At 36.8% G+C, this 13,335-nt stretch overlaps 1 protein-coding gene across 2 annotated transcripts in view; it reads left to right on the forward strand.

The window, feature by feature from the left end:
• Positions 1-13,335, forward strand: part of vezf1a (vascular endothelial zinc finger 1a) — a 16,426-nt gene continuing 3,091 nt past the window's right edge. Inside the window, exons 1-5 of one of the 2 annotated variants that reach the window (XM_043229322.1) lie at positions 1-55; positions 7,303-8,072; positions 10,819-10,888; positions 11,031-11,196; positions 13,232-13,267. In XM_043229322.1, the coding sequence (XP_043085257.1) occupies positions 20-55; positions 7,303-8,072; positions 10,819-10,888; positions 11,031-11,196; positions 13,232-13,267 (1,078 nt within the window). In that variant the 5' untranslated portion in view covers positions 1-19. The remainder of the gene's footprint in view (positions 56-7,302; positions 8,073-10,818; positions 10,889-11,030; positions 11,197-13,231; positions 13,268-13,335) is intronic. The other variant, XM_043229323.1, reaches the window with a different exon arrangement.

The raw sequence follows: 13,335 nt of genomic DNA on the forward strand, positions 1-13,335 counted from the left end.
TTTCTGTGAGTGAGACGCGATGATGGAGCAGAGCTGGAGCTCTTTCTTATTCCAGGTGAGAAACTCTCTCTCTTAAACACACACGCACATTCACACTCACATGCCGTCCGCTCGCCGCTCACTCGTGCTACCGGCCAGTCTGCTTCAGTCTGCTTTATCACCTGAAATATTTGAAAAGGCGCAGTTGGAGCAAAACAATAGTAGATGAGTCCCAGGCGCCCAGCTGCGCTCCCTCTCTAGATGTAGTAACACTCAATCTCTGTGTTTACCCCTCTATCTTTGTAGATCTAACCCTATATCCCCCTTTACCCCTCTTATCTGACTATAGATGCAGCCCTGCGTGCATCAGTTTGTTACTCTATCTGCAGATATTTCCTTTCTGCCCCTGTTTACTCCTCTGTCTGTACTCCATCTATCCCGCTTTATTTCTCTGTTATCCTGTCACTGTCTCCATCTATCTTTCCCTCTGTAGATTTTGTTCCCCCTACCTCTATCTGTTCATTCATCTCCCTTTTCACTTCTTTATCGATGTTTCATTCTGTCAGTTTCTCTGTTTGTTCCATCTCTCATCTATATCTCTCCATTTTCTTTCCCTCTCAAGATCGGTCTATCATCTCTCCATCATCAATTCCTCAATTTATGTTTTTCCACCTCTACCTCCCATCTGTACTTCTGTCTAATGTTCCCATAGTCATGAAATAACGAACAATATGTTTTTAAATTAGTGATTTTTTTTAAAGCGTGGAAAAGTTAGAGGAAAAAGTTACTGTATGAAGAAATTTAAATGTATTTTATTATTTAAAAATGTAATAAAATTATATTATAACTATAAGAAATATTTTTGTGAGTGACAATGTATATAAAAATTTCACAATTATAACTTATTACATCAACTATAATCTGTTTTAGGACAGAACGAATCAGACACAGTATAATAAGCGGCTGTAGTGACTCAGATGCTAAGAACTTGTTCACATGTAAACTCACTTTATGAGGTGTTCAGTTAAATTGCATTTTGCTTTCTTAGTCACTTCTCTCCTCCAGGGTTTATTTTAAATGCCTGCTTTTCATTATACCTTTCATAACATGCATTGATTCACATTGCACCTAGTTCCTCTGTGCGAATTTTCTGCAGCTGGATGCATGATATTAATATTGTTGAAGATTATATTTACCATGCCTTGTGATCGCAGATCTTTTGATGTCAGTGAGAGAGTTACAGTTTGTACTATTACTATAAATTATTCTGGGGAACATGCTTTGTAGCACATGTTGAGAACATATGGACGAGATTACTTGAATGTTCTTTACTTTGCATGCGTTTGTTACATGTTTATTACTTGTGTAATAGCGAATATAACATAAAAAAAAAGAAAAGTAAAAAAAATTTTCATTATAACCTATGCTCCTATAAATACCGATTTGCATGATATCATGTTTTCTTAAGCAACAGATTTTTGGGGTCCAGTCATTTCACAGTTAGTTCCCGAGAAGTGAGATAAGACAAGTTTGTTCTAATGTGATACATGCCGCCACACGGTTTTGCAAAGTTTGTTTTTTTCCAGTCTTTTTATATCTCTTTTTAATGGAAAAGATATCTGGATTGGTATGAATCAGGCTGAAACCTGTGACAAAAACAGCAGCTCTGATTGATCAGGTGACTTGTTTTTAGTAGAGCGTCATAGTGAAAGTAGTGACTTTGGGCTTTAGTCGTGAACGTAGTGAGACCGCAAAAGCTTATCAAATGTTAAACCTTACTTTGAAGATGAATCATTTCAGTGGGTGTTTATCGACAAAGCATATCCTTGGGATGCACCTTTTAAAAATTGACCTGGTTTAAGTTGGGCTTCCTGATAAACTAGTTAACCTCACTAATCGGTTACTGGACAGCTAGTCGCTCGTTGTGACCCATCATGACCTAGTGTAGCCTAGAGAAAGTAGAATTCCCGTAATCCGTTTATCATCAAGCTGAGGTTGGTTTGTGACTCATGAATCACTGACTCATAAAGCACCCTTCATTGGTTGATCAGACACACAGCACAGACGAGACGTACCTCAGACCTGCTCCGTCATCTCCGGGGCCCAGCCTTAGTCTTTTATATTTACTTGTGCTGAAGATGAAATTTTCATGATGAATGAAAGTGGTGACGTCTCACCGTCTGGGATCTACAAACGTTTTTGGAGTCAGTGCTTCAGTCAACTCACCAGAGTGGAAATGTTTGCTGGGACACTTTCTCAAATGTTTTATGCAGTGTCACAGTTTGGGTTGGGTGGAATGATGTTATATATCAGAAAATTGTATAAATATTTGTCAACACGCCAATCTGTTATACTATTTTTTTCAAAATTGGTTTTAACATCGTATCAGTTCTTTTACAGTGAAAAAAGTCTTACATCATGTGTTTTTGCACTGATGTCAAATTTGCATCCATTAATTATAAATTCCAATGTATATGTATTTAAGTCAAGAAAAATATATTTAAGTAAAAAAAAAAAGAGTAAATTTAATTGGAAAAATACAATAATTGTTTCTATTAATTTTTAATTCTTAGTCATTTATAATTCTTAATTCTTTTTTGTAATCCCTAATTTACAAAAATAATAATTCAATTATTCACATTTTGTTTTTATATCATATCGGAGATGATTTTTGTAATTTATAATTTTTTATATCATATAAATGGTCTAATTTTTAATTAGACTATTTTTGTGGATATGATAATAGATAAGTCAGATAATAGGCATAATAACAGATTAATGTTTTAAATAAAAAAATGTTTTTTAGGGACAAAAACAGACATGTGCTTTGATGTAATATATGCAACATTATGGAGTTGAATTTCCTGCAAAAATTATTTTAATGTATTCAGTTACCGTGATATATTATTTCATAGCATGATGTAAGGTTATGGTCATACCGCCCACCCCAGTCCCAGTGAAACACAAGCTTCATGCGTCTGTGAAAATGTGTGAACCGCAGGGAGATTATGCATTGGGATTTGTCCTTTAGGGTCTAATAGTTGTAAACAGCTGGGTTGTGTAGTGTTATGAGCTGTTCGCCTTCCCACTAGCTCCCTGTTCCTTTTGTACTGTTTTTTTTGCCCGTTTAATCACCCTTTCTTCTTTGCTGTTTCTTTTCAAATTCAAATTTAAGAAAGCTTTACTCGAAAATGAATTACCATGTGTTTCAGCATCCAGCCCGGGCCCGTTGCGGATCTCCATTGTGCGGCCGCTGGCTTTTCAAAACTCCTTATTCTCTGGCTGAACTCGTTTTCTCTGTTATTTACGTTACACTGACCTCAGCCTTCAGAGCCGATTTGTATCAAAATTGTCAGAGTGGCGTGAAGACGCAGCAGGGCTACAGTCATTCTGCGTCACACGCTCGCAAAGTTCACACACACACACACACACATGCAGCAGCCTAGTCTAGACTTGCATCCCCAGACGTACCCAGTAAACTGATGACTGGGATGCTATAGGAAGTGAGTGAGCAGGTGTGTGTGTGTGTGTGTGTGTGTGTGTGTAGATATGCAGTTTTCCTCATGAATAGAGGAACCAAATCAGAGAAGACTCCTGCACAAAGACCCCCTGCAGATCCATGAGGGCATCCTCGCTCCGATTTGTGTCCATCACAATAGAGCAGATGAAATAAGGAGCAGAAAGAAGCGTTCATTTTTCTTGTCCTGCGACTGCCTGCGTTGCGGTCAGTCCTGCGAGATGGATGGATGATGCTGAATGCGAGAGGTCAGGTATTTAACCCTGCCCTCTCCGTGATTGCAGGAGAGCACGCATCTTAATTGCGGTGTCCTCTTTTTGCTGCGTCTGCAGAGACCAACTGCATCACGCGCTCCTGATTAACATTACATGCACTAAACATCACAATTATTTATTTTTTTAAATCTACTAATGGACCCTTTTATGTGTCTCCACAAATTGTTCTTTCATTAAAAAAAAGAAATTATATAACACTATACTTAATTTTATGTTACGTTGGCATTGCATATATGAAAAAAGGAGAGTGTTAAGAATAAAGCAGCTGAACGAGTGAATTTTAATGTCATATTTTTTGACATAGTATTTCTTTTCCTATTGGAGCAAACAGAAACAACAAAAATGTGTTGTAGTTTCCATTGATCACCACCATAGAACTAATTATGACAACTTTTGCTTCTTTTTACACTTCTTCTTTTTTAAAATAATTTAATGCAAGAATGTGCAATGCTTTAAAATACAGATATTAAACAAATAAAAATGCTTTAAATGTTTCATAAAATTCATACAATTGTAGCTTCCAGTTATAAGGCATACATTTTTTTCAATATATATAAAATAATATATATATATATATATATATATATATATATATATATATATATATATGCAGTGCAATGCTTTACAAGCTAAATATTTTTCAAATAAGCATGCTAAATATCAAAGTACTTTTTTTTTTTTTTGTTTATTCACAAAACTATTACTGCTATATTTAAAACCAAAATTAAAATGTTTTAACATCTGCCAGAATGCTAAAACAGTTTTTTTTAATAATAAATTAACTAGTCCACTTCACCAATCAATTAAATTTGTAGGAGGACTAGTGAACCCATCTTTATGTTTCCTTTGCCTCTGAGAATTGACAGGCCTTGTTGTTTTATTAAGGCAGAGGAAGCGGTTCCCTGAGGGGCCAAGCACTAATAATGCCACCTTTGACCTTTCACTGACTTCATTCATGGTTTAAAATCTACATCTGATTTTTGCCCATTAGTTGTGTGCATTTGGGTAAGTTTTTTTTTTTTTTTTTAAACCAAGCTGGTTTGGGGCTGTTTCTGTGGTTTGTGGGGGCTGCGCCTGTTTTAGATGCTCCATTGAACATCAATAGTGGGTGAACAGGGTGTTTGCCGCACTTTATCGGGTCTTTTTAAGCGCCTCAGGCTGTGGCTGAGCTGAGAATTCGGATTCATTTTGGTCAACCGCTTCGTTAAGACTCTTTGTAGATGCATTGGGTAGTTTTTTTTGGTTTTTTTTTTTATACATCTTCACAAACTCCCAGTTTGGCAATTGGTGTGTTTGTGATCTGTTTTGTCCTGGTGTTGTGGCTCGGAGATCAGTGTCTGCCGGGCAGGTGGCTGTGATGTAGGTTAGCAGTGAGTGTCTGTAAGCTTTAGCCCCTGGCTGTGTAAACAAATCCCTCACGCTGCTCTGTGTGTGTACGGGAGAACTAAAGGAGTGCGTCCAGCCTCCCAGAAGCCTCAGTAAACAAACAAACAAACATCCACCTCTGTTTCCAGGCCTGCGAGGTGGGTTTCGCTGTGTGTTCAAAGTTGGCTGCATCCCAATTCACATACGTTTATGCTCTGAAAGCAAATTCACTCATAATGGAAAATATGTAATAGAACAGCATGTCAGTATTGTCTCACAAAACGACATCATAAAATTGTATGATACATTATTAAACTGCTGTGGCAACATCTGGCTCACACAGATGTAGACTTGAAAAATTTATTTGAATTAGTGAAAGTCATGTTTTCTGTTATATAACTGAACGTTACGTTTAGAAGTTCGAGGCATTTTTGCATTTAGGGATGCACAATATATCGGCTACTGAATATACTTTTTTGTGTTTGTTTTAATGCTTAACTAGCTTTTGTAATCTGGCTCTCAAAAATTCTAAAAAAGCTAAATTTTAAGCCAACATTTCTGGAGCCTTCAGTGTCGTTCATAAATCATACTAATATGCTGATTTGGTACCCGAGAAACATTGCTTATGTATGATCGATATTAAAAACAGTTTTCCTGCCAAATATTTTTGTTAGAAACATGATATATCCTGAAAAATATATCATGTCATCATTTACTCATCCTGGACCTTCAGCCATGCAAAATGTAGTTGGATGTCTCATAAGAGCCAATATATTGCGTATCAAATTCTAAATATAAATCTTTCATATTCCTCTCAGTCAAAAGCAACTATCTGTATTGTAAGTGTCCCAACTCTCTCAGTTTCTCTGTAAAGTCCTCATCATCCCGTTCACAGGTTTAGCTGAGTTTGTTCCTGACCTGCTGAATCATCTCACTTGTGTTACAGTTGATTTTGCAGTCACATGAAGAACCGGGAGCATCTCAGCAGATCGGTTTACGCCGGACAGATTTAGATTCCTCTGCGGCCCGGCGTTGTTTTTGAGTTCAGTTAATCAGAGCGCACAGCCTCTGCCCTGTACCCAGCGTTCATGCCAGCATGTGCTCTATCACGACTGCAGCATAATCTGTGTCATTAGTTTGGGGCCCAGATGACACTTTTGATAACACCGTGAATCACTCTGAATCAGGATTTCTGATTCCAATCATTAGCCCAGCATGCATTTCTGTGGTTGAAGAGGGGAAACTTGACTCATTTGATTTAATGAGAAGTTTCTCAATGGAGTGCCTCTTCCTTCTGCCAGCTGTCGAGTCCAGTGTGTGTTTGTATGTATGTAACGTGAGCGTGTGTGTTCATTCCTGAACTTCTGCTCATCGTTAGTCACCCCGCGGGCTGCCGGAAGTGCTGATGGGAACACAGAACACACACAGCAAATCTGTGCAAGATGGACTTTATCATCTACATCAGTGTTCAAAGGCAGAGTTTTGTTTTTTTGTTTTTTAAACAGAGGAGGGGGGGCTCTATATATGTGCTTGTGTGCGCATATATATTCTGTTATTTAATTCTATTATATGTGACCCTGGAGCAGAAAAACAGTCATAAACCGATTAGGTATATTTGTAGCGATAGCCCACAATACATTATATGGGTTAAAATGATCTTACTTTTATGGTAAAAAAAAAAGTATTAGGATACTATGTAAAGATCATGTTTCATGTAATTCTTGATTAGTAATATATGTTGCTAAGGACTTCATCTGAACAACTTTAAAGAAGATATTTCTCAATATTGTGATTTTTTTTTTTTTTATTCTTTTAGGTTTTTCTAATTTAACAATTATGCCAGGTTACATAAGTATTAAAAATATTTTGTGTCGCAAGATACAGTGTTTTGATGTCTGATTTCACTTAAAGCATGTTAATAACAAGACTACTTAAACCTTTGGTAAACAAATATAATATTTCTCTGAACCTTTTGTGAGTTTGGGCTGTACATGACTCTACTTTGTCTCTGTGTGTGTGTTTTACAGATAAGTTACATTTTTTGGCGGGAATTTATTATTTATTTGTCTCAGTCTTTTTATTTTATTCAGTGTTCCATTTTTATGATTTCATTGTCATTCATCACCTTGTTTAACCCTGCTCTCTGGTTCCGTCTCATCCTTCCAGCAGGCTAATGAAGCCCTTCACCACCAGCACCAGGTGGCCCCGAACAGCCTGCTGCCGCTGCTGAACTCTGAGCCGCAGGACCAGAAGCCTGTGATGCCCATTCCTCTGGACCACAAGCCCCCCGTCAGCGCCGCCGAGCTCCTCAAGGACAACGTCGCCAGTGGGACGGGGGGAGAAGGGGGTGGCAGTGCCGGAGGAGGTGGTCCAATGCCCGTGGTCAAGAAAGAGCACAAAAGCAAGACGCCGTTCATCTGCGGCTACTGCAACAAGGCCTTCCGTGACAGCTACCATCTCCGCCGGCACGAGTCCTGCCACACTGGCATCAAAATGGTGTCCAGACCCAAAAAGACGGCACAAGCGGCACCCACCATGGTCCCGCTCATCTCCACCATGCCCCGCGAGACCACGGGCGACCCTGCTTACATCTCAACCGTCGCCGGCATCCTTTCCACGCCAACCACTTCCACGTCCTCCGCCTCTACTATTATGTCCCCGACGTCCATGTCCAACGTCACCCAACACAGTGCTCCAAAAAAGCCACCCAAGCCCGTAAAGAAGAACCACGGCTGTGAAATGTGCGGGAAAGCCTTCCGGGACGTTTACCATCTGAACCGGCACAAGCTGTCACACTCGGACGAAAAACCCTTCGAGTGTCCTATATGCCAACAGCGCTTTAAGAGGAAAGATCGCATGACGTACCACGTGCGCTCACACGACGGTGGCGTCCACAAACCCTACGTCTGTTCTGTGTGCGGAAAGGGGTTCTCGCGGTACGTGGAGCTTTTTTACTAGCTTAAAATGAATTAGTGTGTTATGAATTCTAAGGAATTTAATGATTCTGGTTCAGATTCTAATGAATGATTCTTGGAGGTTTTTTTAGATTAACCTCTTCCCTTTCTTAACAACATACACTATGTTTGGAGTCATTGAGTTTTTTTTTTTTTTTTTTTTTATGAAAAAACTAAATGAAACTTTTTTACTTTTATTCAGCATTTATACATTAAATTCTTCAAAAGTAAAATTCGTACATTAAAATGTATTTATTCAAATAATTGCTGTTCTCTTGAACTTTTATTTATCCAAGATATATATATTTATTTAATAACTATTTAAATAAATAATTTATATATTTGCTGTTTTCAGCATTGATTGTAATAAGAAATGTTTCAGGAAATTAGCATATTAGAATAATTTCTAAAGAATCATGTAACACTGAAGACTGGACTAATTGCTGTTGAAAATTTAATTGAAAAAAATGTAAAGAAAAATATTGAACTGTAATAATTATGATTAAAAAAATCTCACTGACGGCCACAAGCATTTGTGCTGTAGTGCATTTAGTTTTTAGTAAGTGTCATTTATTGCAGCAATTATAAAATTGTTTTAAAAAAGAAATCAGTAGCTGTTGAAAACGGCAATTAAAATGAATTTAACTTAATAATTAACTTTTTCTAATGAAAGTAACAGTTAATTTCAATTGGTAAGGTAAAAAAATTAAATCTTCAAACCATAAACTGCTTTGCTTTGAGAACACCTTTTACTGATTAATTTTAGAGGATATGGCTCATTAGAGTAATTTGCTTGCATATTGATCTGCAATAGTACGTTTGTTTTCTGATAATTAGCCTACAAGCTCGGATCTGAGGTAAAAGGCATAATTTTGCACTGTAGATTTGTTAGGTTGGTATAACTTCTAATTGATTGATTTATTGTTGGTTAAAAATGATTTAATGTTGGTTCTGAATAAGAATGGGTTCTTTAATATCAGTCCATATAAAGAATATCTTCGCTGTAAACAATATTAGAATGTCCTTCATGAACTGAATCTGTTTGTGGATTCTGATGATGTCAGTGCGTTTAATAATGTCTGTTGAAATATGTGTTCAAAGCTCGAGCTGAATCCACCATCTGCTGTTCTGATGATGTTAATGTCGTCTCGTTCCTATTGGCTGCTGCTGGCTGATTTATAGTTGTTGTGAATGGATCTGACTGGCTGCCTTTGTAGGGCCCAGCATGCCGAGGGTCTGCGTGAACAGAAGGAGGAGGGGGTGCTCTTATTCCTCTGTTATTCCCTCCTTCCCTCCTGTTTGTTCTGTCTTAGAGGATCAGCGCTGGGGTTTCCTTTGAGTCACTCAGGGGCCGCAGACATACGGCTGCTTTAGGAGTCTCGTCTATAGCTCGTCTATAACGTCCCTGAATATCCGGGAAAGCATCAGAGAGGCCTCGCTATCCCTGAAATTAATCCTGGGATTATTAATCACGCACTGACACAAGTCAAAGCGCAGAGATAAAAGGGGCTGTTTTTAGAGCTCTGTCTGTTTCTAAGAACACCACCTGAAAACAAAATGTCCCAGTCTCCTCCGGCAGGTCGTGTCACATTCATATTTAGTGCAGTTTTGAAACCTGAATTCAATTATTCACCTCCAAATGCCCCTGTTCACTTGCCTTTAGTGATATTTCACTATGAGAGAAAGTTGAGAGGTAGATAAAAGTTTCAATCTGATAGATAACATTCTAACTATCAGATTGAAACTTTTATCTACCTCACAACTTCCTCACAATTTTGGTGTCTTTAAGCTAATAAAATAGATAGTACTTGAAATGTTTATATTATTTGATTGATAAATACTACTTTACTAATATAGTTATTATTATTGGTTTGAGTTAGTAGTTTTTATTTCAAAGTAATTTATTTATTTTTACTTTTATTAATTAATATACTAGTTTAATATATATATATATATATATATATATATATATATATATATATATATTTTTAATTACAATTATAATAACTATTATATATATATATATATATATATATATATATATATATATATATATATATATATATATATATATATATATATATATATATATATATATATATATATATAATAAAACTGAATTTCCAGTATCATTACTTCAGGTCACATGATTCTTTAGAAATCATGTTCAAAACAGTTGTTCTGCTTTTTTCAGAATACTTTGATGAATTTTTAAGAAATGCATTTATTTGCAACAGAAATATTTTGTAACATATAATTAATAAAAATAATAAAAATTCCTTTTCTGTCACTTTTGCTATATTTCATGCATCCTTGCCAAGAAAAACATTTATTTTTATTTTTTGCAGCTTTGTTCATCTCTACTAAACAATAAAACCAAACCATATCTGCAATCAAACTTATGTTCACACCAAGAGCGTGAAAACAGCATCAGTTTGTTCTGTTAGCAGCTGTGAAGACTGAATTGTTGCTGGTGTAGGCCAATATTTACTGTATGCCACATCTGCAAGCATGCTTTCTAGCTAACGGCAGCTGATGAATCTGCAGCTCAGAGGCAGACTCGTCAAAACTGTCTCTCAGAGGCAAAAATGCTGCACCTGAGCCTGCTGGTTTTGTTTTTGTAAAGTGCACACAGATGCAGCTGGTACCAAAATCCAGAGGCTTTGTTACAGAGGCTTGATGCCGTTTTCTTTCTTGCCGTGTTTTTCATTTTCCGTTCTCTTTTTAGACCTGACCATCTCAGCTGCCATGTGAAGCACGTTCATTCCTCGGAAAGACCTTTCAAATGCCAAGTAACGGTAAGAACAGGAACCCATTTATCCAATTTATTCAGCTGAGCCTCACATCTTTAGTTGCTGGCTACCTTTTGAAGTCTTAACGTAGCTTACTTCACTTTGGATAATTAAAAGAAAACTGATTGAATTTGCATGTCCATTATAGGCCTGTACATCAGCCTTTGCCACCAAAGACAGACTTCGGTCGCATATGATTCGGCACGAAGGGAAAGTCACTTGTAACGTCTGCGGAAAGATGCTGAGCGCCGCCTACATCACCAGCCACTTAAAAACCCATGGCCAGAGCAACTTCAACAACGCCTGTAACAAAGGTAAGTACAACTCTATTGGCTGCCCCAACAGCCAATCAGCCGGTAGTCTGTACAACAACTCTCCCAGCCTCTCTGGGTGACTCATGTAGCTCTAGCTCCAACATCTTTCTACTAACACTCTGTTCATCCTTTCTACTGAGTTCTTTGCTGTCCGTACAGCTCCCGAATCTACTTTGCACGTGATTTTGCACAGTTGGAAGATTTTTAAACCTCTTGGAGAACCTGCCACAATGACAACGTAATCTGCCTACAATGAATGATAATCTGTTGTGGTCTTAATGAGTCTTACAACTTTTCAGGATTTATTTTTAACATCTACAATAATTCTAATTAGTGTTTTTCTGAAATATCTATTTGGTTTGGACCTTATCTCGTCCTTCGCCCTGAATGTACAGGTTCTTGGTTTGACAAAAGCAGGATTTAGGAGCCAGTGCAGAGCTGCTTTTTGTTGGATGGACAAAAATGGGCATCTGATAATGAACCACCAAGAATCTTGGGAGAGAAGTCTGTCAGAAGTAGACACAAGGGCTTTTCAGAGCTATTTTTGTGAGGACACTTGAACGTGACTTCCATGATTTTTAAAAATGTATTATTATTATTTTTTTATTCAAAGTCCTGTGCCATTGGCATCATTCATGTTTGTTTGGGACTGTTTCACCATGATTCTTGAGAATTGTTTGGTTGTCCGGTCCATCACGTTTCATTGGTCATGGCATTTGACTCGTTTGTTCAGATCTTAAGTTAGTCAAGCATGTCAGTGGAGAAGACCAGTGCTTTGCTTCAGGCAGAAACTGCTCCGACTGAACCGGATCCTTTCTAAGGATGTGTAATACAGGGTCAGGAGTAGGTCAAGGGGCAGGTCTGCTGCAAGGATTGAAAAGAGGTCAGCAGAACTCTGCAAATTTCTGTCGTTTATTTTAATTGGACTTTAATGAGTAGAGTTTGCTCAAACTCATGCCTGAGTTCTCAGTTTGTCTCAGAGCTGTTATGCTGCTTAAAGATAGGTGCCATTACATGTTCTAATGGATTTTTTTCATGAATTAACCCATTGATCCCATTCCATAATCAGCTCTTTTATGTTGTTGTTGACTGTTAGTCTTTTTTGTAGTTAGAATTTGTTAGAAGTTGGTAGGTTTGTATGTTTTAATAGCTAAAATCTCTGAATGTTCTGGTTTCAACACACATTTTCTTTTTATCGACAGAATCTGTGACCAAGCTGTTGATTGCCACAGAATACTATTTTGTAATTCTAGTATATTAAAGCATATTAAAAGATCATTTGCTACCAAAATAATTATTGTTTACTTAATAATATATTTGTGTGCTATGTATATTTATTATGTTTCTATAAATACACACACTTGCATTTATACATTTCAGAAAAATGTTCTGATTATATATTAACTATAATTTTTGTAACTTTGTAGAAATCATATGAATATAAATATGTAAATACAAATACATATTTTATATAAAATATATACTGTATTTGTGTGTATTTATTTATATATACAGAACACGCACATTATGCAAACAAAAACTTACTGTAAAAAAGTACTGAAAGTTTTTATAATATAATAATCAAACAATGTGATTAGAAATAGTTTGTCTGTTAATTTATATTCTAATATACATATTGAGTTCATCAGCTCAGATTAAAAAATATATAATTCGGTGCAAATTATTTTATATTATTTATAATATTGTGTTGTCATATTTTATAATATTGTTTTCAGAAATACTAAGTATTCAAAGATTTAAAACAGATTTACAAACAGTAATGCCCTTATAATAGACAAAGATTTTTTTTTTTGGTAAATTAAACTTTTTCTGTGCTAAAGTCTACATGCTGTCGATAGAGCTTAACCCGTATTGAACCCGCAACATTCACATTAAATTTCAATTTCTCCGACTTTAACACGATGACTGAATTCACTGTGCATAAATGCTGCAGCCCTGCATTGCTAAAAGTCCCATAATGCTTCACTGCAGGCAGCTGCCTGCCCATCATAACCCTCTGTCTGTTTCTAAATAGGAGATTGGCAGTGGAACCACTCAGGGCTACGAAAAGGTAAAAATGAAACGAAACAAAAAAAAGGTGGAAAAGCAGACGTACACACACAATAACAGTTTGCTCTC

Source organism: Puntigrus tetrazona, unplaced genomic scaffold, assembly GCF_018831695.1.
Source record: "Puntigrus tetrazona isolate hp1 unplaced genomic scaffold, ASM1883169v1 S000000002, whole genome shotgun sequence".
Lineage (NCBI taxonomy): Eukaryota > Metazoa > Chordata > Actinopteri > Cypriniformes > Cyprinidae > Puntigrus > Puntigrus tetrazona.